This window comes from Theobroma umbraticum, unplaced genomic scaffold, assembly GCF_002168275.2.
Source record: "Theobroma umbraticum cultivar Fairchild unplaced genomic scaffold, ASM216827v3 scaffold_86.0, whole genome shotgun sequence".
NCBI classification, from domain to species: Eukaryota; Viridiplantae; Streptophyta; class Magnoliopsida; order Malvales; family Malvaceae; genus Theobroma; species Theobroma umbraticum.
In genome coordinates, this window is record NW_018397263.1 from 6,354,647 (window position 1) to 6,381,098 (window position 26,452).

At 32.4% G+C, this 26,452-nt stretch overlaps 3 protein-coding genes across 4 annotated transcripts; 2 read left to right on the plus strand and 1 right to left on the minus strand.

The window, feature by feature from the left end:
* Nucleotides 1-1,042: 1,042 nt before the first annotated feature.
* Nucleotides 1,043-4,216, plus strand: LOC110420745 (DNAJ heat shock N-terminal domain-containing protein). Of its 2 annotated transcripts, XM_021434115.2 has the most exons (8): nt 1,043-1,461; nt 1,545-1,641; nt 1,751-1,840; nt 2,218-2,283; nt 2,391-2,459; nt 3,033-3,175; nt 3,509-3,584; nt 4,019-4,211. In XM_021434115.2, exons 1-6 carry the CDS (start codon nt 1,112-1,114, stop codon nt 3,168-3,170), a joined length of 810 nt encoding a protein of 269 aa, XP_021289790.1. In that variant the 5' UTR covers nt 1,043-1,111; the 3' UTR covers nt 3,171-3,175; nt 3,509-3,584; nt 4,019-4,211. The 2 variants fall into 2 exon arrangements, with proteins under 2 accessions (XP_021289790.1, XP_021289792.1); XM_021434117.2 differs by lacking the exon at nt 1,751-1,840 and having other exon boundaries at nt 4,019-4,216.
* A 48-nt stretch (nt 4,217-4,264) lies between these two features.
* LOC110420744 (Pentatricopeptide repeat (PPR) superfamily protein) lies at nt 4,265-7,522 on the minus strand. The gene has a single exon (XM_021434114.2). It carries the CDS (start codon nt 7,418-7,420, stop codon nt 4,268-4,270), a length of 3,153 nt encoding a protein of 1,050 aa, XP_021289789.1. The 5' UTR covers nt 7,421-7,522; the 3' UTR covers nt 4,265-4,267.
* A 1,186-nt stretch (nt 7,523-8,708) lies between these two features.
* Nucleotides 8,709-10,805, plus strand: LOC110420476 (Mal d 1-associated protein). The gene is made up of 2 exons (XM_021433798.1): nt 8,709-8,929; nt 10,198-10,805. The coding sequence occupies exons 1-2, from the start codon at nt 8,751-8,753 to the stop codon at nt 10,562-10,564; spliced, it is 546 nt and encodes a 181-aa protein (XP_021289473.1). The 5' UTR covers nt 8,709-8,750; the 3' UTR covers nt 10,565-10,805.
* The last annotated feature ends 15,647 nt before the right edge of the window (nt 10,806-26,452 follow it).

Here is a 26,452-nt window from a genome sequence, read left to right on the forward strand (position 1 = left end):
GTCGCTTTCTTTACCTTTCTCATCCTTTATCACCTGCCATCCAAAGCACTTACGCTTCAAGAACTGCTTCAGTCTTCCTCTTTGTCCCCTCTAGCACATCCCAATTCACTCATTGCAACACGTACTCTCTCCCTAATCAAAAGAACCCTCTACAATAATATATCTATAAATGTTGGCAAAATAAAATTTTTAATTTGAAAAAATAATATCTTTATTCATTAATTTTTAAAATTTTTATTTTAAATATTAATAAGATTTATCTAATTTGTAAATAAGAATTTCTAATTGCATTAAATGAGTTTCATTAAAATTAAGATAAAATATTCTCACTTTTTAACTTTTCAATATAATTTTACACAAGTTTATTAGTATTAGAAATGTGCAATCAGTTCCAAAAGTGTAAATATTGTTAAAAAAAATATAAAAAAGATTAAAATATCCTTTTTTTCTTTATTGGTTTTAAAAATTACTTATATAAAAACAATCAGTGTTTTTTTCTATTTTTTTAAAATTATATAATAATAATTTTTAAAATTAATAAAAAATTAAATTATTTTTTTAATATTATCAAGTTTTCAAATTAACGGTTGATTGATGGATAGATTTATGTGTTCAGCGAAAGTTATTTTTATGGGCAAATTATCTATTTTGAAAACTAACGAATTCATTTAAAATTTCAATTAAAGCTTAGAAATAGACATTTTATCATTAAAATTATTTTTTAAAATTTTAATAATATTAAATAATTTATAATTTAATATTACAAATTATTAATATTTCAATTTTCATAATTTAGAAACATTTGTATTTACTAGTATATTTGTTGTCATGCTCTTGTACGCCAATGTTTGTTTGTTTATTTATTTTGAATAATAATTATATATAAATTCAAATAGTTCTAAATGTAAAGTCAAATGTTTTGTTTCATTAAATTATGTTTTTTGATTTAAACTTACTATTTATTTACTTTACACTAAACAAATTTTTATTTTTATTTTTTATTTTTGTTTCTGGAACTTAAAATAGCAGTATTATTAAAAAAAAAAAGAAAAAAACGCCTTAACTGAAAGCTTCTAGCCCTGTACGTTCTGCAGAGAAAGAAAAGGAAAAAATGTACCAGACGAAGAAGCTATGGACTCCTCTTTCCACCATTGCACGCAGGGCTCTTCCAACGACATGTCATTTAACTCCTTACTCTCCAAATTCACAAATTCGATCCTCATCCTCTCCCCTGGAAACTTCTTCCAGGGTTTCTCTTCCCCTACACTACGGCCTCGGAAATTTAAAATTTTCCGCGAAAGGTTTCTGCTCGCAATCCGCCGCGAAAGTCGATGCTACAACGAAAAGGTGCTGGAACTGTGACGCCGTCGCCGCTGGAATGGTGCCGTTCTTGTACTGCGATTCCTGCCGGAGCATTCAGCCCGTTGATTTCTCCGTCGATTACTTCCAGATTTTTGGACTGTGAGTTTTCTTCCGCTAATTTCAATTTATTTTAAAAAACTTCTTCCTAGCATGTTTTTATTCCGTGTGTCGATATTTAACAGGGAAAAGAAGTATGAAATTGAAGTTGCTGGTTTGGAAGGGAAGTATAAAGATTGGCAGAAAAAATTGCATCCTGACCTTGTTCATTCAAAATCCGAGGTTTGTTTCAAGTTTGCCTTAATACCAAATAAACAAGTAAATGACTCAGATAGTTTGGTTTCGAATTTGAATTTATTTTTTGGTTATAATTAGTTTGTGTGTTTGTTAGAAAGAGAGAGAATATGCTGCAGAACAATCTGCTCGTGTTATTGATGCATACCGCACACTTAGCAAGCCGTTGGCTAGGGCAATATACATTGTAAGTGTTCGTTTAACAATAAGTGATGCGCGGTTATGCGGTTTCTGAAGTTCTATAAGCATTTGTAATCCTGTTATTTGTATTTACTTGAAGTGACTATATTGTATAGATAATATAATCAAGATGATTTAGAGTAAGTAGTATTTGTGGTCTTGAGTGTCTATGTTTTTAACTTTAATTGGTGGGTTGGTTGTGGTATAAATAGCATCTGGTTCATGAGCTGATTGAGTTGGATTATCAGTGTGATAGTGCTAAAAGAAAGTAGATTCTCTTCATGGTGCTTTCCTTCAAACTCTTTTCTTTTATATTGTCTTTATTATGCTTTTCTCTGCATTCGAATTCTTTGTGAACTGGAAATTTGCTGTTTTCATTAACAGTTGAGGCTTGAAGGAGTACATGTTGATGAGGAACAGACGGTTTCGGATCCAGAGTTGCTCACTGAGGTAATTGATACATCTGAAGGTCTATTCTTTCATTCTTAGATGTTTGGCTTTCCTTAGTGGTTTTTGTTCTAAAATAATATATATTTCTAAATTTCTATTTTATGCAGATTATGGAAATTAGGGAAGCTGTAGAAGAGGCCATGGATTCACAAGCTCTAAATCAGATCGAATCTCAGGTATGATAAGAGTTCTCAAGCTTCATGCCTGCATTGTTAGAATAAAGTTGTCACGTCATCATGAGAGGATTACAATGTTTCTCTCTTCTCTATCTATTACTTGGATCATTCATTTTCAAGCAGGTATGGCAGCAGTTACCTAAATGGCAACTATTCATAGCCTGTATGTTTGTAATGTTTGTAGACTGCTAGAGGAAGTGTGGAAGACGATGGCTAGTTTCAACAATCTTGAAAATTACTCATTGCATTATGTAGGTTTCCTGCATAGGACTGCTGCCTAAAACTGCCTCAACACATGCACCTGTTGCTTAAATTCTACAAGCTTTGGTGTTCTTTTCCAATTTGAGTGCTACTTACACATATCAAAATATTTAATCCAACCTTTGTATTGTTTTTTACTTCACAGAAAAAAAAACCCCTTGGTGGGTACTTCAATTCCCAAGTTGTCTATAAGTAAAGCTTGGTGTTTGGATGTTTGCTGTCCCAATTCAAGTGCTTCTTCAATGGAATTTATATACGATAACAGTTTTTGCCAAACTTGTGTATTCATTTTTTTGGTTTGGTGTTTTGCAGATGAAGGAGAAATTGGAAGGATCGTCCAGCTCCTTTGCAAATGCATACCGAAGCAGGAATTTTGATGAAGCTGTGACTTGTATCCAGAGAATGACGTACTACCAGCGTGCAAATGAAGAAATTTTGAAGAAGCTTTAACATAGGTGCTGGATATCTTTTTACAGTTTTAGTAATTCACTATACGCTGGGCTTTTTGTCTAGGTCAAAAGTTATGTTATTTCTACTTATTTTTATGGATATATATTTTTTAAAAAATTTGGTTGTAAGACAAAACATCTCTTTGATGTTTTGGACCTGATCTTTCCATACTAAACCACCAATTCTTTAGGTGATTATGAGATTGGCAACAACTGAGTTATCCCCTTGGTTATCAATCTGATATATGGTTGGAAATTATGGGTCTGATCTTAATTAGTAAAGCACATAGTCTTGGGTTAATTTGAGAATGCTTCTAAGTCTTTTTATATTAATTTCAGGCTCTTGCTGCTCTAGCAATGTTGCTATGGAGTTGACAACCTTAAAGCTCTAGGAGATGATAACTTAACAATGAGTGTGAGTCATTCTTTTTTTTAGTCGAGAACCTTGAATGTCGTAATCTGCTCCACCTCAGGTTCTGTCTTGTGTTTGTTAGTTGATATGCATCACTGTACTAGTTACAAAATATCACGTTGGCACACTTGGGCGTTAGCTACATGATCTCATTATGATTTAAGTTTACAGATTCAATTATTAATCCTTTGGCATCTATTATTTACTTGCCTGAAGAAGAATGCTTATGACCACATCTTGATTGCTAGTTTATTTTAATTCAGTGTCATAAGTTACCATTTAGAATCAGTTCTTAGACAAGCAAATTGCTGAATCCATCATCACTATGATAGTAGCCAATGGACAGTCATTCATAAGTTTTTGTCTCATTTTCAACAGTTCAGTTTGGTGATTGATCCTCTATGTTTAATGTTTGATGGACCTCTTGCATTTTTCAGGTAAAATTTGGTTGAAGACTCCTTGGTTCCATGGAAGTTAAACATGCATGAAGTGATCTAAAATATGAAGGCCAAAACGTTGGATTGGATGGTAAATTTGTTCTTTTCATGGTCATTTGTTGACAGCTGAACTTGCTGGGTACAGCCGTTGAATTCGATCAAGTGCTTGTTTCAATAAGTGGGAAATAGTTACTTGAATTGCTAAATTCATAATAATATGATAATAATTTATTTGCAAGGATAAAAGTTTTAGAGCTTGCGTTCACTTTTTAGAGCGGATTTTTGTTGTAATACAATTTGAGCTAAATCATGCCTACCTTGTCGATTTAGTCCAAAAAAAACTGTTCGGAAATTGACAGTGCTCGGAAGGATCCCTGAGTTTGGCATTTCGGATAAAAGCTGCATGGCTTCTTCGGATCTACCTATTCTACAAAGACAGCTAATGAACATTGAGTAAGTCTTAAAATCAGGCTTGGGTCCCTTCAGCCTTATATGATGGAAGACATTCCAAGCATCGACAACCTTTCCTATGTTCATGTAGCCACGAATCATTGCAGAATAAGTAACAATGGTTGGCTGACAACCTTCCTTCTTCATCTTCGCGAAAATCCCCAAAGCTCTTTCCATCTGCCTCTCCTTGAAGAAATGGACTATCAAGGATGTATAAACGTGGACAGTTGGGTATATGCCAGCCTGCGTCATGGAATCCACCTTAGCCAATGCTTGTTCGAATCGACCCTTTTGTAGTAATCCATGGACAAGGCTTCCATAAACATACAGATCCAATGAGGCTTGCTCCGTCCCAACGTTATCTAACATTTCTAAAGCTTCTTCCAGTCTCCCTGCTCGACAAAGTGCCCTAATATACAGGGAATAACTTAGTGGAACTGTGAATCCAACCTTGCTGAGAGAATCTGTGCAGCTTCTAGCTTCCAGGAGCTTGCCAACTTCACATAAACAGCCTAGATATGTTTCAAGTAACTCCTTGTCAGGCCTATGTCCAGCATGGATCATTTCCTGGAATATTTTAATTGTTTCGTCTACCTTCCTACCTTTTTTACCGCAAAGAGATATGATCAAATACTTGTAGGTACTTGCAGTTGGATTAAATCTCTCGGTTTTCATTTCAGCAAAAGTCCTCAAAGCAATTTCCGTCATACCTGTTCGACCATATTGCAGTATCATGATTGCCCATGTATTTGGTGTTGTTAGACAACCTCTCCTCTTCATTTCATAGAAGAGCCTTCTCATGTTCACGAAATCTTTCCCACATCCCGAGATTTTGATAGCCATGTTGTACGTTTCTGTGGTGTGCCAATAACCAACTTGCTTTCCAACCCATGAAAAGAAATTAAGTGCACTTCTACCATACAAAGTGCTCTTTCTCAATATTTCCACAACAAGCTCTGGTGTAAACTGAATGTTGCATCTCTCCAGAGCTTCTTCAGCGATGCACCACTCCTTTGAGGACGATAATATTCTACAAACTTCTTCCAAGTCCTGCACATTATAAGCCTTTGAAAGGGTTTGCACCAGGTGATAATCTGTCGTCCTCTCTGGCTCTGAAAGGTTATGCTCCAACTCCTTGAGGGGCTTCTGTCCCTTCAAGGCATTATTACTGAATACCTCACCCTTTTGTGATTGGGGTTTACACTTTCTTCGCATCTGCTTTACTTTTTCAACGTTGTCCATCTCTCCCTTTCTCTCCATGCAAGATATAACCCAATGAAATATCTCATCTCGAATGACTATCTTTGCCTCCTGCATTTTGCTCAAAACCCTAAAAATTTCATCTGTCCTTGCAATTTTACAAAGCTCCTTAATGAATATTGAATATGCTGTCCAAGTGGGTCTGATGCCTCTATCCTCCATACTCTTGAACATTTCCCATGCTTCAGATATATGCTTTTGGTGAACATGACCTGCAACCATGGCCATGATTGCAACACTATCAGGCTCAACCCCTTTCTCTAGCATCTCATTGTATAAGTCACAGCCTTTCTGATACTTATTCAATCTGAAGAGGTGTTGCATTAGTTCTGTATAAGCAGAAGCTGTTGGTAAGTACCCAGATTCCTGCATGCTTTTGAAAAGATCAAGTGCTTTAGAAAGATCTTTTCTTCTCAAGTACCCATTGATGATGATTTCATCAACCTTATGACTGGCCAGTTGCCTTCTCTTCATAATATCAACAATTTCCAAAGCATCACCAATCCTATCAGCCCTGCACAATCCTTTAACCAGAGTCTCAAAATACTGGTGGTCCAAAGACAAATCCTTTTTCTTAAGGTCACGAATCAGTTCTAAGGCTTCCCTTATTCTTCCAGATATACAGAAACTCTTGAGTACATAGCCATAAACTTCCTGTTCTGGAACCTGAGAGACCCTCATCATGTTATCAGCAACCAAGTGAACGGCAGCATTTTTTCCTGATTTCGCTAGACAATTAAGTAACATCTTGTACAAATTCAAGTCAAGGCTCATTTCCTTCTCAACCATCTCCTTGTAAAACTCAAATGCGATGTCACATTTTTCAGCATTGCAAAGTGCACGTATCATCATTCTGTAAGCTGCTGCATCAGGTTCACAACCACATCTCCTCATGTTCTCAAAGACTTCTAGCGCTTTGCCAATCAACTTTGACTTCCCATATTGCGAGATAAGAATTGTACAAGTCTTGATATCTTTCTTACAAGATTTCTCCTCCATTTCCTCCAGTAGCTGCTCAACCAGCCCATATTCTTTAGCCTCCCCAGCTATATACAAAATGGTATTGAAAGTCCCAGTTGTATGACGAAACCCTTCTCTAAGCTTCACCCAGCCGAAGAATCTAAAAGCTAAATGAGGCACTTTAAAGCACCTTTTCAACACTTTCTCAACAATATCTGGTTCAAACGAAAACCCTGATTTTTCTAACTGATCCTCCATGGCAACCAAGGCATTTTCACCTCTAACTATCTTAGTTATCTCATGAACCACCGGACTCACATCAAATTCAACTGAGTTTCCCATCTGGGTATCATCCAAAACCGTTATATTCTCCTCTTTTTCCACCAATTTACTCTTCTCCTGGGAATTTTGACAAACAGCTGACCTTCTAGACAATGATTCTTCCATAAACTGAAGCTCCCTACAGTTGGTTTTATTGGATATTGAAAACCCAGATGGGATGTCATCTGGGCTTAGGTTAACAGCTCCTAAAACCTCAGTTATTTCATGGAAAAGTGAGGGGATGCTACATGTTTCAGATTGGTTCTTCAAGTTGGTTTGTGGGGGCTTCTTTGTTTGTTGAGGTTTGGGGAGTGTTGAGAGATGAAGAGGCTTAAGTCTTGCGAAGTATAAGCGAGAAAGGTCAGTCCTTGCCTCCGTACGAAAGAGCTGGAATCTGATTACGTTCCTCATTTTGGAGCATGTCTCTCCTCCATTTTTTTGGAGCTTAAATCAAACTCATTTAGACTTCAAAAAAGCTGAGAACTTTACTTTGGGTCAGTTTCTTCTGACAAGTTGGACAGTCCATGAGTAGAAGCTTCTAAAGTTGCAACAGAAAAGAGTGGAAGTTTCTGAACGTTCATTTTTGTAATTTCAATGAATCATTTTTGGTTTGGGATAATTTTTTTAAATCTATACAATGCATATTCTACGCCTAACATAATTACTTCCAATTTAAAAACTTAATTAAATTGTCCGTTGTTCAAATCAAATAGAGCTAATATCAAAATTAAGATTGCAATATTGTAATTTATTATATTCTCTATTTAAAACTTGACGAAAGCACAAGCTCAAATAAATTACAAATTACTTTATTTATTCACATTTGCGATAGTGTAAAATAAAATCAATTAAAATTTAATAATTAATAACAAAATATCATTATATTATGCAAAATATGTTTTTAAATTTTTAGTTCATAACATTATCTATTCTCTGTTTAAAATTTTCTATCTCATATGATTTATTTTGATAGGTTATCTATTTCATATTTATGCAATATTTATACCATTACATAGGTAAAATGAAAATAAAATAAAATGTCTTTTTGATCGATATACAATTTTAATGAGAAAAAAAATGACAATTCTTATAAAGTAAAGATTTAATATTTAAAAAAGTCCAAAACAATTTAAAAAAATTTAAAAAGTTTTTATTTTTTTGAAATTTAATCAAGTTTTTATATTTTAATTTTAAATCAAATAAACTTTTCTAATTAAAAATTGATTAAGTGCCCTTGATCATAAGTTATTTATAATTTTTTAAGTCATGCATCAGGTAAAAAATAAAAATAGTACGTAGTCATATCATTATGTTATGTCATCATTAACGATGAAATGTTGATATATCACATTAACATTACGTGATATAAAATGACGAATAATATTTTAATTTATAATAATTAATTATAAAGATCTTAACTAAATGCAGTAGAAAAATAAGCAATAGATAAGTACAAATTTATTTCAAAATTTTAAAATAATTTGATTTTTTAAAAATACTACACTTAAAATAAAAGTTAAAAATGGAAAATCCATAGTTGGCCCAATGCTAATACTAGTAAACCGTCAATCGCTCGGGATGATATCCTTTGGGCTACATGCGGCCCACTATTTGGCCCAACAACGACCCATTTTCCGGGAACCTTAGCATGTTTCCAGTATAATACCGGGTGTCAAGTGACAGAGAAACGACTGCTCAAACAAGTCACAATCGCACAAGGCTAGAACCCCAAGGAAGAAGAATGGGTTGGGTGTGGAAAGACGAACCGAGCGACGCCTTGGAATCAACAGCTCGCGACGGCGATCGGTGCTCCACCAGGAAGGTGGTGCGGTCGCAGTGCAAGACGGAAGAAGTCGAGCCCGGAAAATTCGTCCGAAAGTGCGAGAAAACCGAAGAAGTTCTCAAAGAATGCGTCGGAAGGTAAATTCTAAATTCGAGAACAAACATCTAAACTAGTTAATTCTGATCATTAATTTGTAAAAGCCTTATCGGAATATAACTGAGTGAAAATCGTAATTCGCTGCAGAGTGTGTTGCTTTTAGTTAGGAAGGCTTGTATTCATTCGACTAAATGGTCGGCTTCGAAAGAATTGAATACTGTGAACTTGTTATGTAGAAATAATAGAACTGCAGATGTATTTAAAAGTCGAATTTTGATTCGTAATTTTGTTGGCGAGAGAAAGAGAAGGAATTATTTATATGTTATGGTTATGACATTTCTTTATTGGGTATGTTTTTCGTGAGATCAGCTATTGTTCTTTTGAAGTCGCGAAACTGTGTAAAATTTGTGCTTTCAGCCAGTTTTTTATATTAGCTGCTTTGCTTGTTTCATGGTTGGGGTTCCAAATTTTGAGTAAAGATTGTGAAAATGTTGAACAGCTTAATCAGAACTGGCTAACTTTTATCTAACAAATGCAAACATGAATTATCCAATGATTTTCTTTGGTAGACTATTACTGCTTTTGCTCTCATTTGAGATTTTTCATCCAGGGAAGAGACGAAAAAAGCAGGCAGCAGTAGAAAAGGATGAATTTAGGAAGTGTACAACATGTCGATAAGATGTAAAGGAAAGATAAAGATGGTTGGACTATCATGTTTAGTAACAATTATTAGGTGGAGGGAGGGAGGGGCGTGCAGAGGATATGTTGAGATATTGTTATGTCAAGCTACCCGAGGTGGTTTTAGTTCGGTAGAAAATGGAATAAAATTGAAAATAATGCAATTGATACATGCATAAATGTGTGTATCCACCGAACTGTTGATGCTTCAAGATAATGGACTGCAAATATCTGATTCTTTTATCTTTTCATTTAACTTATCATATTATGATCATAGATGCTAGTATTCATGTATGCACTATGTTTTTTACTTTCCAGTCTCATTCTTGTAAAATTTGTTTAGTTTAGGCAAAGATTTGACAAGAGGTCAGTAGTCTAAACGAATGATAACAATTTATTATTCTTGGTAGAGACTGCTGCTAAACTTTGGTAGAAATGGCTAATGTCCTGTTTTTTTTTTTATTTTTTTTCTGTACAAATGGTTAATATCCTGTAGAGATGGTCTATTCTGTCATCTAAGTCTGGAATTGGATACAGTAAGTCATAATGTTCACTGCACCTTTTTCATTTCCACTTTAGCTTGATCACTATATGTGATTTATCACTACTTGTTTCTGTATGTTTAAATTAGGCCTGTTGAGGTGCTGCAATCCAACAAAGAGTACACTGAGGATGATGTCACAGAGCAAGTGCTAAGAGGGAATTTCCTGTCGGGATCACAACATGTGGAAGGTTCATTTGATTTTCCTGGTCTACGTAGTGACATGGAGGAAATTGAACGTCGCTTTTTTGGTGGGTTTAACCGTTTCTTTGATGCTGCTGAGGAGGTGAAAAATAGTTTCCTCGATGCCTTTGGAGATTTTTATGGCAGGGGATCTTCAGGGCCACCATCTATAAGGAGAGGAATACCCATTGAAAGCCATCCTCAGAAGGAAGCCTCTTCTAAACCTGCTGATTCTGGGCATCTTGATTTGTCTGGTTTAGCCAAAGATGTTTGAAGTTTGTCAAGGAGCCAGCCTCCGTTTTTTATATTTTAGAATGTAATGTAGAGAATCTTATACCTATCAGAATGGAATGTTAGCTTTTTAGTACCTGGTGACAAGTATTTCTGTTCCTGGGACTTACTGCCCATTTCTTACTTGGTGCATTTTAGATTAATGGTAAGTTTTTTTGGTGTTAAACAACAATGGATTCATCTCCAGGCTCTGAAATCAGAAGATTTTATTATGTTTTTGTTTAGCTTATCCTTGCAGTTTTCTATTGTTCCAAAACCTAAAATGGCTTCTGGGTTTTGCTGTTACCATGTGTTGTATGCGATTGGTTGAGGGGATTGTTGAAATTGCAGTGTATGATGGCAATCAGATGTTTTGGAACAGACCATATTGGTGTTGTAGTTATAATGTAAGTGAAAACAGAGAATGAAACAAAATTCTCTGATATCACTATTGGAATTACCAGGTGTTAATTATATACAAGAAAATCTATCTAAATTAGGCCTTGGAATATGGTAAATTACCAGAAATTAGGGAACAGGAAGTCAGGAAATAATCCAGCAAAAGAAGGAAAATAGAGAAAGGAAATAATATCCTCAAATTAACTCTTACAAATCCGGAATATAGTTAATAAAATATAAATTGATGAGCTGTCAACACTCCCCCTCAAGTTGGTGAATAGATATCGGTCATTCGCAGCTTATCTACTAGCACTTCAAAACTCAGTCTAGGCAGCTCTTTTGTTAGAAACATCAATTATTTGTTGTTGGGTAGGCACATAGGTCATGCAAATTACCCATAGTATATTTTTTTCTTTGATAAAAAGTTGATCTATCTCCACATGCTTTGTTTAGACATGATGAACCGGATTATGTGCAATACTTATTACGGCTTTATTATCACAATATAGCTTCATAGGTCTCATACTATACACTTTCAGTTCTTCCATTAGCCTCTTTAACCAAATCAGCTCACAGGTTCCTTGTGCAAGGGCTCAAAATTCTGCTTCTGCACTACTGCGAGCTACAACTGGTTGCTTCTTGCTTCTCCAAGTAACCAGGTTTCCCCAACCCTTTGTACAATAACCAGATGTAGACCTCTCATTTGCAACTGAACTTGCCCAATCTGCATCAGTAAATGCCTCCACACTTCTTAGCTCATTTTTCTTGAAGAACAAGCCTTTAACAAGTGTAGATTTTAGATACCGCAAGATTCAGTTGACTACCTCAAGATGTTCTTCACTCGGAGAATGCATATACTGGTTCACTACACTTACAGCAAATGCAATATCTAGTCTTGTGTGAGATAAGTAAATCAATCTTCCCACTAGACGTTGATATCTCCCCCTATTTACTGGAATTCCACTCCTTGTTCTTCCAAGCTTCGTGTTCATAACTATGGGTGTTTCAGCTGGCTTGCAACCAAGCATCCATGTGTCTTTCAAAAGATCTAATGCATATTTCCTTTGAGAGATAATAATACACTTTTTGCTTCTTGCCACTTCCATCCCTCATAATATCTTAGTTGCCCAAGGTCTTTGATTTCAAATTCACTCTTAAGAGTTTTCTTTCCATCTTGTGAATGCTTGAAAAAAAAAGGTATGATCAGTTTGTCCCTGTTAGTAACCATACCTCTTTATAGTCTTTATAGTCTTTGTATATTCGTGAATGAACACGAAGGTCTGATTGTTGTTGACTAAGCCTATTTGGATTTTCCCCTGTTTCCAAGCCAAAATTTGTTGATGCCATAATTAGAGGATTTTTATTTCCTAGTGGTGTTTCAAGTATGTCAACAACTACAAGAAGAGGGAAAATACAACCCCAAAGATTTTCTTCTCTTAATATTTCCCCTTGAAGAGTAGGATTTGGGTAGAAAGGTTGATTTTCAAGGAAAGAGACATCTAAGAAAACAAACATTTTTTTTTTATGGTTGGACAGTAGTAATTGTACACCCTTTTTTTATTAGGAGAATATCCAACAAAGATACATTTTATAGCTTTAGGATCTAATATTTCACGAGTAAGACTGGTATTATGTACAAAGGAAGTGCATCTAAAGACTTTTGGCGACAAAGAGGTGAACAATCGAGTTTGAGGGTAGGTTTCTAGTAAAATACTCAAAGAAGTTTTAAATCGGAGGACTGGGGATAGAAGTTTGTTTATCAAGTAGGATGCAGTTAGGACTACCTCACCAAAACTGTTTAGGAACATAAGTGCACATGTAGTCTCTAACAGATGGCGATTTTTACGTTTAGCAGTACCATTTTGTTGTGGGCTTTTGATACAAGAACTTTGGTGAAAAATTCCATTTTTTGTAAAGTAATTTCCAAGAATTGAATTGAAATATTTTCGACCCTTATCTGTTCAAGGAATTTGAATTGATATATCAAATTGGTTTTGGATCATTTTTTTGGAATTGTTGGAAAATGATGGTTGCATCTGATTTTTCTTTGAGAAGATAAACCTACATGCTCTTGAATGGTCAGCAATAAAGGTTATGAACCATTTGATTCCCGAAATATTATTTATCCTCGAATGATTCCAAATATCACAATGGATCAATGAAAAAGATTTAGATGACTTTGACTTGTATGGTTGATTTGGATAACAAGTACGGGTATGTTTGGCAAATATAAAAGTTTCACAATGAAAAGAATTGATGTCTTTATTCTTGAACAGAGAAGGAAACAAGTTTTTCAGATATGGAAAATTAAGATGACCTAACCTATTATGCCGTAACATAATCTTACTGGAAGCAGGAGTCAATTCACCACATAGTTAGCCAGTGATTGTTTATTCACTTGTACATTATCCTCAAGGTAGACCAGCTCGTCACTCATTTTAGCATTGTAAATTTGAGACATGAAATACAGATTTAGTTGTCATATTAGCAAAATTTACATATCCTTTTCCAACAACAGATGATAAAGCACCATTAACAACACTAATTTTGAAATTTCTCGGGCATGGGACATAGGTAGAAAAAGAACTATAGCATCTAGTCATATGATCCGAAGCTCCTGAAGCCATAATCTAAGGGCCATTAGATTCAGAATTTGCACTCAAGGTAGAGGGGTAATTACCTTTAAGCTGTCTTTAGGACAATTTCAATTTGTTTCGTAAAACATATCCATCTCTTGCCATAACTTAGTAAACGTATTGAAATACTTGGTCATTGAAACATTCCCTTATTTTGTGTTTCTTAGGGCAGATCTAACCTTAAAACATTATATTAAGTTTTTCAGATTTGAGTACATTTCATGCGCCATGTCCCATATCTCCTTTGTTATCTTATAAAATAAAATAAGTCTGACCTATCTTAGATTCCATGGAATTCACTGACTAAATGATCTGCTGCTCTTTCCTTTGGTGTTGTCTTTGTACCCGTTACGTAGCTGAGTTTTCCTTTGCCTTGTATTACTAACATAATCAACTGAGATCATTCAAGGAAATTGGCTCCATTGAGTTTGTGTTGGGTTATTTGGAGAGAATGAGTTTCCCCGACAGTAGGAATCACAGATGAATACATATTTCTACAAGGTTTAGAGCTACATCTACCTTGGTTGCTATGGCCAATAATAATGGTTAAAGGAGCAGAGGCTTTGATACCATGAAAACAGAGAATGAAACAAAATTCTTTTATATCACTATTGGAATTAAGAAAACCTATCTAAATTAGGTCTCGAAATATGGTTAATTACCATAAATTAGGGAACAAGAAATCAAGAAATAATCTAGTGAAACGAGAAAAATAAAGAAAGAAAATAATATCCCTAAACTAACTTCAACAAATCTGGAACATAGTCAAAAAATAAATTAATCAGCTGTCAACAGTAAGCTTTTACAATGGCAGCTTGTTGAAAAAGTGAAGTGGCAAATGACTTGTAGAGTTAGTATTATGATATATATTCTTCCAAAGAAAAAAGAATATTTCAAATGTCTAGCTAATTAGGCTTTTAAAAATCTGTCAGTTGGATGCTTATATGTATGTATGTCCATCTCTTTTACTTAAGACTTTTTGCCAACTCAAAATAATATTCAGACTCTTGATGCATTAACTTAAACAATCAAAGATATGCCCCAAGTTAGTTTTATTTTTATTTATTAGATAAATGAATTATTATTTTCACATATATTATATTTTATTAAATATTTTATTTATTTATAACTTATATGAAACGATCATAAATTATTTAGTTACATTTACAAAAATTATGCTAATAGTTGATGAATTATTAAGCGGAGGGTTATAGTTCAAAGTTTTATTTGCCAAAATTGCTCTAGGCTAAATGTGACAAAATATTTAAAGCCTACATTTGTTACGTCTCTATCAAATTAATGAGTGTAGTGTGTGAAATATATGTATTAAACATGATCTAATTAAAGAGCACCAAATAAGCTTGTCATTGTTAATAATTAAAATACGCTTTATTATGATTTATTAATTATCCTCATACTTGATAGATCAATGTATTTTATTTACTATTCATTTGGCTTTAATATTGCCAATAAATGGTGTTGAATATAAAGGTTATATTATAGTATGTTGGATTATGTACACGCCAAATAATATCATTCTTTATTGAAAAATATATTTAAGCGATTTTCATAAGACTGTTGAATTAAATAAATCCAATGGGTGTGTTTTTTAAAAAGTGTTTTTTTAAAGGTATTTTAAAAAGTGTTTTAAAATTATTATATATAACTGTTTTTGTACAAAAGAATGAAATCATGAATTGGTATTACATAGGTTGGATGTGTTAGAAATTATTTATCTTTTTTTTTTAAAAAAAAACAATTCATAATTTCCACTTCAAGATAGGGATATGAAAATTCATCTCCTCAAGAATAGCAACAACACAAATCAGAGCCAAAAACCAAAAGATATTAGTTCATATACTCCTATTTAATGAATATATTTCCCCAATATCTTTAAATTTGCAAAATGTATTCAACCTAAAATCAAATATCTATCAACAAAGCTGAATCAAAATAACAAAACTTAGAGAGACAAAAGCAACAGACAGATATTTCTGCACAAACAAAAATCATAGGGAGCCAAAGCCAAGGACCCGTCAACCATATACAAGAAAAACCACCCATATCACAAGCTCAAACATTCACAAACCCAAAGACCTAAAGAAAATTAAAAAAGATATATCTGTACCCACCAATCACAAATAAAACCTTTTTTATACCAAAATTAGGACTTCAGCAAAAGGTGCACTAAGTGAACTCCCCATAAAAAGCTACACCTTTTCCTTTCATATCCACAAGTACTCCACTAAGACAGAACATAATAAAGCAAACTAGACTTACGAGAATACTCATAGTATGTTTGTTTGAAGGAGAACACCTTCCCTTGTCTCTCTCTTAACATGTCTAATCTCCTCGCCTAATAGTGCTTCTTTCATTTTCTCAATTTGCAACATCCACTTCTCATTCTCCAAGATATCATGTTTGCATCTTTGATCCATTTCATAATGTTGCTTGAGTCATTTTTAATAATGAGCCTTTTATCCTCTTTCTATTATGATGTTGAAAAAATTAAAAATGCTTCCCTCATTGCCAAGACTTCTACAAGGTTTGAATTTACAATGCTAATTGATTTCGAGAATAATACTTTGACCTCTCCATTGGGATCATGTAAAATACCTCCAATTCCAATTGGACTCGGACATCTTCTCACTACCCTATTGACAAAAAACTTCATATATCCTCTTCATGGTTTCTCCTAACTTATACCTTTCCTGCATTGTCCATTTTTCACTATTGTCCTTGCATTGGGGGTTGTTTGTACACATCCAACACTGACGGGTATTCAGTTGGCCACTTAGCATTTGTTTAAGTAGCCACTCTAATCCTAGCCAACTCCAAACAATTTTCAACTTTCCATTCATTTCCTTCTAAAATACTCTTATTCATGTCTTTCCATATCGACCAAACAACATAAAAAATCTTATTTTATGTTTTGGAATCCAATTCCTCCAATTGACAACCATTCCATGCTCAAATAGCCCTCTGACATTGCATGTGGCAATCCAATTGTACTTTCAATTTTTACACCAACTTGTCCAAACTTTCAATAATTTTTTACATGTTGCAAATAAATGATCACATGATTCAATTTCCCTATTACACAGCACACATAGCAAGTTATTGTTAACAGTAACTCTTCTCTTAACAAGCTCCTCCTTGACCTCAATTTTTTTTTGTAGTATTTTCCCTACAAACATTTCAACTTTATAAGGTGCCAAGTTCACCTAAACGTGTTTTCATATCCCATCAGTATTTTTAGCAGTGACAGAAGCATACTTACAGAAGGATTTAGATAAATACTTTTTATTTGCTTCATTTTTCTATATTAATTCATCTTTAAGTTCTTTACTTAGGTAGAACTCTTGAAGTGCCTTTTGAAGCTGCTCCCAGTATGCAGTCTCTCAGTCAAAAAGTTATCTCCTTAAACCAACTCCCCAAATGCATTTTCCGTGCTCCTATTCTCCAAATTCAACAATCTTCCCATTTTAATTCTCAACCAATTCGAACATTCTTGGAGAAGATTGTGCCATTGAGATCCCATCTATCCACTTATCTTTGCAAAATTACAAGTTTTCTCTATTGCCAACTGTAAAACACATATTCGCTTGGACTTGCATGAAAAATTTATTAGTCGAGGAAAAAGGGTTGACTTTTTTTTTCACAAAGTAAACACCCTATTATTTACACTCGTGTTAGGCAAAAGAACAATAAGATCACTTTCGATTTTTTCCACTAAAACCTCTCTCCATAAGCTATCATTCTCTTCCCCATATCTCCAAATCTACTTAGTGAGCAACGCTTTATCTTTCACTTCCCAGTTTGTCATCCCAATACCCCCACACTCTTTATAATTATAGACTTTTCTCCATCCAACATAATGAATCTTCTTTTTTTCCTTTGTACCTCCCCACAAAAACTTTTTTTGCATTTTCTTTAGTTCATTTATCAGTTTAACTGGAATTTGAAATAAGGACATGTAAAAGGTTGATAAGCTAGCCAAAATTGACCTTAATAAAGTTGTTCTCCCTCCCGAAGATAGTGTTTTGGCTTTCTACCCCGTAAACTTGGCCCCAACCCTATCTAGCATTAATCTCCAAAAAAGGTTAAATTATGATTGATGCCAAGTGGCAACTTTAAGTAAGTGGTTGACAGTGAACCCACCTAATAAGATATACTCCTTGCCCCTCTTACAACCGTTTCTTACACCATTTCTAATCCTACCAAGTGACTCTTATGAAAGTTGACTTTAAATCCTAACACTCCTTGGAAACATCTAAGTATTCTATTAAGCACCAAAACATTTTTCCAGGCTTAGGTTACAAAAAAGGATCGTGCCATCTACATAGTGTACGTGTGAGATTCAAAAACCATTATTTCCAACCTCCACTTCTCTACACAACCCTAGCTCCTCAGCTTTCCTTAACATACAGCTGTCAGTTAAAATTCTACCACGCAAGTATACGTATCGAATAGATAGTATATTAACAAGTAGAGTATCGATCCCGCAGGGAATTGATCTAAAAGTTTACTAAGTACTAAAATTATTGCAAATTAATCTTATCCAAACAATATCAAAATAATATCAAATCAAACTAAGTTATAGCAGAATTAAATTAAGAAAAATCAAAATAATAAATACTCAAATAAATATCAAATCAAACAAGCCTAGGATTACAATATCCCTCACACTTCATCTAAATCTTATCTCTCTTCCTTAACTTATCTCAATGGTTTGAATTGCTAACCTAGAGTCCTAAATTATTTATAAGGGTCTCCCAACTCATCTTATAAAAATATCTATTTTAACCAAAACACTATATCCCTATGTGAATTGAAATTAAACAAAACTCATTAAGTTCAGGCTCTAATTTGGCTACATATGGCCTATAGGTATATCCTATCCTATACGCAAATCAATTAATATGATCATATGCTATCCAATTTTAGTCTACACTAAACTCCCTTTCCCAAGTTTGTTTAGGTTTCTAGATCAATTTAATTGGTGGCCATGCAATTAAAAGCATTAAGAACAAATTGGAATAAACAATCAAATCTCATTGAAAATAAGCAAGAAAGTGATTAAAAATCTAGATTACATGTGAGTTCAATTGCAATCCTAGAAAAATAAATTAGTTCATAATATCTAATAAAGACAATATCCAAAGAAATTTAGCCATGAATCCAAGTCAAAGAAAATAAGAAAAAAACACAAAGGTAAGAGAAAAATTAGTTAGAGATGTATGATCTTGATTCTCTCTCCAATTCTCTTGTTTCCTTGCTTTGTTCTTGGCTTCAAACTCCAGAATAGTTTCTTGCTGCCTCCTTTGCTGCCTCTCTTGCTGCCTCTCTTGCTGCCTCAAAAATCTCTGAAAAGTCTCTTAAATAGGCTCCAAATAACCTAATTTTGCTGAAATTCCGTTAATGTCCTTTATTTTTTTAGGGAAGTCGCGTAGCGCTGCGGCGCTACTTCTCCAGTGCTGCAGCTTGAGCTCTCTGGAATTTTGTATGTGTGCTTCCTTTCATCAACGCTGCAGCCTTGTTCTCCAGCACTGTGGCAGTCTATCAACTTCAAACATGAGTTTCACCCTGATATATTAAGAACTGGGCAAAGTAGAAACATAAAAGTTTTATCCCTGTCTCTTAACTTTCTAATGGATTAAAAATCACATCAATTGGACTTCTGGATTGAACGATTTGCTCCAAATACTGCATCATGTTCAGTCTTTACATCTGCTGCAGGGTCCGAATTGACAAATGTTTTGACCATGATCCAATCATAACTGGGCCAATTGGTGAACATAAAAATTGTTTCCCTTCTTCTTATAATTTGATGGTCAAAGAATCACCTCATTTGGAGTTTTTTAGAAAGAGATATGGTCAAAATATTGAAACATATACGAATGAAGCTATCACCATACTTGCACTGATTTCATCACAATGAGTCTTTTCATCAATTTCCTACAAAAGCCATAGGAGAAATTAGCAATAACTACTCTTAAAGTAATTTAAAATAAAATAACCTAAAATTTAACTAAAATAACTAAATTAATCACTTAACAAATAATCAAACTTAAACTAAAAAAAACACCTATAATGCTAAAATTCGAACATAAAATCCAAAGATCTAGCTACGTAAGCTCCCAAAATGAGTCAAAATAACTCTATATAATAGAGTTATCAACAGCTCATTACCTCAACAACAATGTTGAAAAGAAATGGTGAAAACGAGCAACCCTATCACAGTCCCTTTTCTATCTCAATTGGCTGTGTTAGTGACCTATTTTTCAACATAGAAATTCTTGCTGTTGTCATTGTTAGTATAAGCCTTACAAGCCAATCTGTGGTTGTATGGGAATTGTAATTTCGAGATATTCATATATGACATTTTGTTATTCATAATAATATTGAGGTAGGTCTTTATCTATAAGTTTATGATTTAATTACTTTTTATACTTATGTAGAACTATATATGCCTTGCAAAGGAATTGTATTATGATACAATTATGAGATCCTTATGCACCAAAGCATTATTCTTAAAAGTTCTTGATCATTGTATTACTGATATGAGCCATCGATAATGCTCAAAGTTTGGCATATACTATATTTTTTACTTGTAAAGAAAGCAACTACTCTCATAGGTTGAAGTATAAAGATATTGGAACTAGCATGTGGGTGCTTGCCAAGGGAGAGCGAGTTCATTGAACATGACCCATCCTGAGAAGTGCATTTGGTATCTCACTCAAATGTCTATGCAATACTTTTCGTGTATCAGTTGTATAACTACTCCTTAAATTTAAAACACCAAGTTGTCTTATATGTGGAGTACCATGCTTTGATTTTATCCCTATGGGTGCCTAATTAAGGATGCCAAAATAAGATATTTTTGGGTATAGTATGTGAAGGTAAATGAGTGGTTAAAATAAAAATCATCACCTCAAGTGATTCAAGGAATAATATCTCATTAGTTCCTGGTTGATATTAGCTTAATCAAATTCTTGACCAAGGTGATTAAGAGATTATGAAATGAGTTTCATAAGTCTCCGTAATGCTAATGATTTAATTACAGGAACAAATACGAAGGTCAATAAGAGTAGGCACTGCACCAAGGTTTTATCATCTCTAGGATATATCAAGAAACAATGAATTATACTGATAAACTGTACACTGAAAAGTTATCAAAGAATCCTTTGACTCTCCTAACAATTGGATGGCCATGATGCATTGCTAGATGCCAGTCTTGATCTGTGGAATTGAATTAGTTAATTTAAAATTGAATAATTAATCTAAGTTAATTAATTAATTAGATTATAATTCAATTCTATTATCAATTTATTAGGAACCTAATGGGTCACACACAAAGGTTGCAATTTGGATTAAATTGAGAGTGTAATGATTAAAGTTAGACTTAAATTAAATTTTAGGTTTTAATTATTAAGGACCTAATTAAAAGAGTTTAATTAGGTATTAGTTAAATATTATAATTATTATAATATTATAATTTTTTCTAAAGTGCGGTCACTCTTGAGATGGTTTTTTCAAAAAACTTCTCTATTAATTCCTTGTTGGAAATCAAAGAAGAAAAGAGGATAAATTATTGTCCACTTGCTAGCACGAGTCCGGGGGATAAAGCTCTCTACTTGAGAAGGATTCATTGCAATCGTGTGTGCAACATTAGAGGTCAAGCGATTGAGTGGCTGGGATTCTTTCACACAAGAAAGTGTTCACATTTTTCAGCATTAAAGGAATCCATTTGATTACGATATTATTGGAAAGGTAAAAACTTTTTTTTTTATTTTCTATGGTGTATAACTTTGCATTAAACAACTAAGATGATCCAAACGTAAGAAGCATGGTTTTTTTTTGTTTCAATTTTTGTTAATCTGTTGCATTGATGCTCTAATCATACCATTCTTAGTAATCGTACACTCTTTAATCCATCCTTTCCATTTTTCACCAAACCCCATTTTAGTCACAATAAGACCAAGAAATTTTCAGCAAACAGTATCAAAAGCCTTCTCGAATTTGATTTTAAGGATCAACCCTCTTAGCCTCTCTGTTTTCAACCAGTCGACAACCTCGTTAGCAATTAAAGTGCAATGCATCAGTTGCCTTCCCCTTATAAACGAGAACTGATTTCTTCTTATCACTTCCCCCAAAACTTTCCTTAATTTGTTTGTTAAAATCTTAGCCATAATTTGTACAAGCTACCCACCAAGCTTATCTGTTTATATTCCCTTAAAGATGAACGATTTTGAGCCTTAGGGATCAACGTTATGATAGAAGCATTAATGCCTCTACCTAGCTGTCCATTTCTGTAAAATTCCTCCATAAAATGCATCACATCCTTCTTAATAACACTCTATTGGTTTTGGAAGAAATAAAGGTTGTACCCGTCAAGTCTCAGAGCTTTATTTTCGTCACAACCTTGAATAGCCACTCACATTTCCACTTCCTCGAAAGGTCTTTCCAACAAGGTTGCCAATTCTTATTTCAATTTGCCAAAATGCCAATCCACATCATTGTGTTCCAAGATCAATTTTTCACTATAGTGCATTTGGAAATAAGACACAACTTCTTCTTCGATGCTATTTAGGTCCTTCATCTCGCTCCCTAGAAATTGTTTATCTATAAACTCGATGAGGAATATGGTATGCTGAAAGTACTAATTAGAAAAGATTGTAATGAAAGGGACCTTATTGATGATCTTTTCTCTATAGAGAACATTTGTAATGTATCGATGGAGATTGTTGTAATTAGTGGGTAATTAAGGTTTATTAATTAATTTAAAACACTAAAATAATAATATTAGATTGAATGAAATTTCAAGTAAACCATTAGTTATGAGATAGTATTGACTTGGACCTAGAATTGTAGAGAGGAAGCTTAAGTATCCTCCATGCATATTCTTCCTTTGAATTTTATATATAAATCTTGCAAGATTATGGATTGCGCTTAGTGAATTCGAGTCCATTCATATATCCATATAGGTAGGGGTTGTTAATTAATTATCATAATTAACTAATAACAATTTTTTTAAGAATTCCTAAAAATGAAAAAACATGAATTGTTATTAAGACACCTTTATGTTGATCTATAATTTTTTTAATGATAGATTGTTAATTTTCATATTAAATATTAAATAACAATTATTATTATTGAATAGAAAAATTAAAACTCCACAAAACCCATTTCGCTCTAGAAGGTTTCTAACTCTTGAAAAATCAAATACTATTGTAGGACTTGTTTTTTTTTTTTAACAAAAATGGTAAAAAATGTTGGCATTTACTAGTAAAGCGCCCACAGTTTTTTGTAAAAATCAATTTATGGTACCTACACGCGCTTCAAAACTACGAATTTTAAGGAACAATCAACAAAGCTGCCACAACACATTCTTTCAATTCATTCCTTTAACCTATTTGAACATTAAGAGCATGTTTAGCTTGACTTTTTTTTAGCTTAAAAGCTATTATAAAGCTCTTATAAAAAATAATAGACTGTAAAATTAAGTTAAAGCTGTTTGTTAAATTTCACTTTTATAAGTTCTTTTTTATAGATAAGCTGTTTGGCAAAATAATTTATATAAACTCTAATTTAGGTTAAAATTAGCATAAAGGGTATTTAATAAATAATTTTCTATTAATCATGAATTTCTTTATTCAAAATAGAAAAAATTAACTTTATTTTTTATCTATTTAAAATAAATTTTTAAAAATATAAAAGCATTTTTATATAGCATAAAGTTTATAATTAATAATAAATCATAAAAAAAGAGTTTCACAAATAATTTATAAGTAACACATAATTCATAAATAACTCATAAATTAACGATTTATATTTTTCATCAATACAGTAGCTATTTGGTTGCGAACTCTATCCATATGACTATCATCCAATGCTCTGAACCCATTTCTTCATCATTAAATAGTTTAAGAAGAAAATTTATTTTATACACAATTAGTTGAAAATAATAGATATTGTCATTTATTTCATAATTTTAATTAAAATTTTAAGTCTAAATTATATAGTACAAAGTTTTATAATTGTTAAATTTTCTTGTAAAATCAAAATGTGGATTTATATTATTTATTTTTGTATCTTTATCAAAATTAGGCTAAGTTAATTTGGTTTTGATAAAAAGATAATATTTTAATTAATAATATGATCTCTTATAGTGGGTTAGACTTTAATTCTGTTTGAGAAAACAATTGGTGTGTCAAAAACACAAAAGAAAAAGTACAATTATTATACCTATTTGACATAAACAAACCTATTTGATTTATTTCAATCATAATCAATAAATATTACATACATCAAAAAAAATTAAGAACAAATAAATATCACGTAATTGACATATCAAACAATAAATTGAGAAATATCAAATAATAAAGAAAGTTTTCAAAACTCAGAAAAAAAATGATAAAAAATAAAATAAAAAACAAAACTAAAAAAGAAAGAAATAATACCTTAAAGTAGTTCTGATTTTTTTGTTTTTGTTCTTTTTAATTTTTGTAAGAATAAAAAAACTCCTGATTTGCAGAAAAAGAGAGAGGAAAGGGAGATTGATGGGGAGAAAGGGAAGAGCATTTTTTTGAGAGAGCAGATTTTTTTAAGAAAAAAAACTCTCATAATAAGCTGGCGTATTTTTTTTTAAAAAAAGAGAAGAGCAAGCTCCTAATTGAAGCTTTTTTTTTCAGATTTTATTCGTTAAAAAAAGTTATTTTTTTAAGAGCTTTTTACGAAATTCTGTTTGGCTCAACTTCTACTTTTAAGCAGTAGATAAGCTAAATATAAGCCAGGCCAAACGAATACTAAGAAGGGAGAAAAGAAATAAAATATTAATTATTCTTTTTACAAGTTACATTAATTATAATGGTTAAATAGAGATATTTATCATATATTAAATTTTTAATTTTTTAATATTAAATATCAAATATTATATTATATTATAAGCTATAATAAAAAATTTTAAAATTAATTACAAATAATATGTTTAATAAAAAATTTTTAAAAAGTTATATTTATTAATAAAATTGAGAATTATAAAACATTACTTGAAAAATAATTATTTTTAATTTAAACTTTCAAAACGTTCCTCAATAATATATAGATATATTTTAAATAAGATATATATTTTTCATATTAATTTATTAATTAAAAATTAAAAAACATTTAACATGCTGAAGTCAAAAGAGAATATAATTTTTTAATATTTTTTATCTAAACTCTAACAATATTGGATCAAAACAATATAATATATCAATTTGTATTGTTTTTCATTAATATGTATCTTATTATATATAATATATCATATGATATTAATAACTATGATATTAACAAACAAGTTTTCACATATATAAAATTGTGAACTTTTTTTAATAATATATTAATTGATTTATTTTTCAAATATAACTTAATGAATTTGTGAGTTGTAATAACCATTAATTTATAGTTATGTTTCCATTTATTTTATGAGTATTCGCACCGCAGTCTAGAGTTGAAATTTTATTATTGATCAATTAAAGTATCAATAAATTGAAAAGGTAAGGCAGCTTGCTTGTTTAATTTATTACGCCGGTTGAACTGAAGTCTGGCCCGCCAACCCTGGAATTCCATAGTGCCGTCCGTAGAACAAAACCGAGAAAATAGCCAACATATCACCGAAATTTTCTCAACCGTTGATCACCTACGTGATCTAACGATTATATTGTGATAAGCACCAAATGCTCAGTGTTGGTGAGGTACACATTATCCGAACTCATTAAACGCATAAAAATTTGGAATCATCCTAGCGCAAAAGCCTAACTTTTCCAATTTGTCTTTCCCTCTTAATTATACTAATAAATATATTTTTTCTAATATATAACCTATTAACATAAAAAAAAAAGTCAAATTTTTTCTTCTTCTCATTTCTCTTGCGTTCCTGGTTTATATCATTTGGTTTAATTATTTTAATATTTATATTTTTATTCATTTTTATCATTTCAAATCATTGTTTTGACTTAAAATTTGTGATTGTTTGTTTACATTGGGTTCTTGAATTTTTTTTTTCTTTTCTTAATGATGGTATATCATTTTATTTATGTAGGAAGTTTATGGGAATGAAGGGTATTAGAAAGTGCTTAAAGATCCCAATTTTGTGATTTTGAAATTGTTTTATAAAGTCAATTCTTCTTTTTGATGCAAACATTGATCTTTGAATCATTGGTATTGGCTGCATTCCCTTTTTTGTGAAGGGTAAGGGTGGTTTAGATTGACTAAAGCTCCAACTTTTGATGCTAATCCTTAAAAAGTTTTCACATTTATAAGATTTTCAATTATTCTTTTAATTATTATATTAATTGATTAATATAGAGTTGAAATTTTGTTATTGACCAATTAAGGTAATGAATAAATAGTTCATCATTTTATATACAATAAAAAAATCTTTAATGAAGACTAAAAAAAAGAAAAAAAAAACCAACTCAAGTCTACCTGACTCCGGGTTAAATCGGAGTCGGGCCCGGGCCCACCAACCCAAAATTCCACTAGTGCCGACCTTACAACAAAATGGAGAAACAGGCAATACATCACCAAACATTTTCACAAGCGTTGACCACAACCCAACAGTCCGCCGTTGATCACGACCAACGATCGAGTCGTGACAAACTACTGAAAGTCTCACTGCTCGTGAGGCACACATTATCACAACTCATTAAAAGCGTAAAAATTTGAAGGATCCTAACGGAAAAACCGACCTTTCCCGATTTCTCTTACCCTGATTATACAAATTAATAAAAAAAAAAAACACCTAATAAATACATTTTTGTAATATATAACCTGCCAATGTCAAAAACCTCAAATCCTACCTCACAAATAAA

Bases quoted from the DNA above. Each gene is read 5' to 3' on its own strand.
- LOC110420745 (XM_021434115.2), top strand. From the start codon at position 1,112: ATGTACCAGACGAAGAAGCTATGGACTCCTCTTTCCACCATTGCACGC. The intron at 1,462-1,544 runs GTGAGTTTTCTT...GATATTTAACAG, and splicing joins TACTTCCAGATTTTTGGACT to GGAAAAGAAGTATGAAATTG. The intron at 1,841-2,217 runs GTAAGTGTTCGT...TTTCATTAACAG, and splicing joins TGGCTAGGGCAATATACATT to TTGAGGCTTGAAGGAGTACA.
- LOC110420744 (XM_021434114.2), bottom strand. From the start codon at position 7,420: ATGAGGAACGTAATCAGATTCCAGCTCTTTCGTACGGAGGCAAGGACT.
- LOC110420476 (XM_021433798.1), top strand. From the start codon at position 8,751: ATGGGTTGGGTGTGGAAAGACGAACCGAGCGACGCCTTGGAATCAACA. The intron at 8,930-10,197 runs GTAAATTCTAAA...TGTTTAAATTAG, and splicing joins CTCAAAGAATGCGTCGGAAG to GCCTGTTGAGGTGCTGCAAT.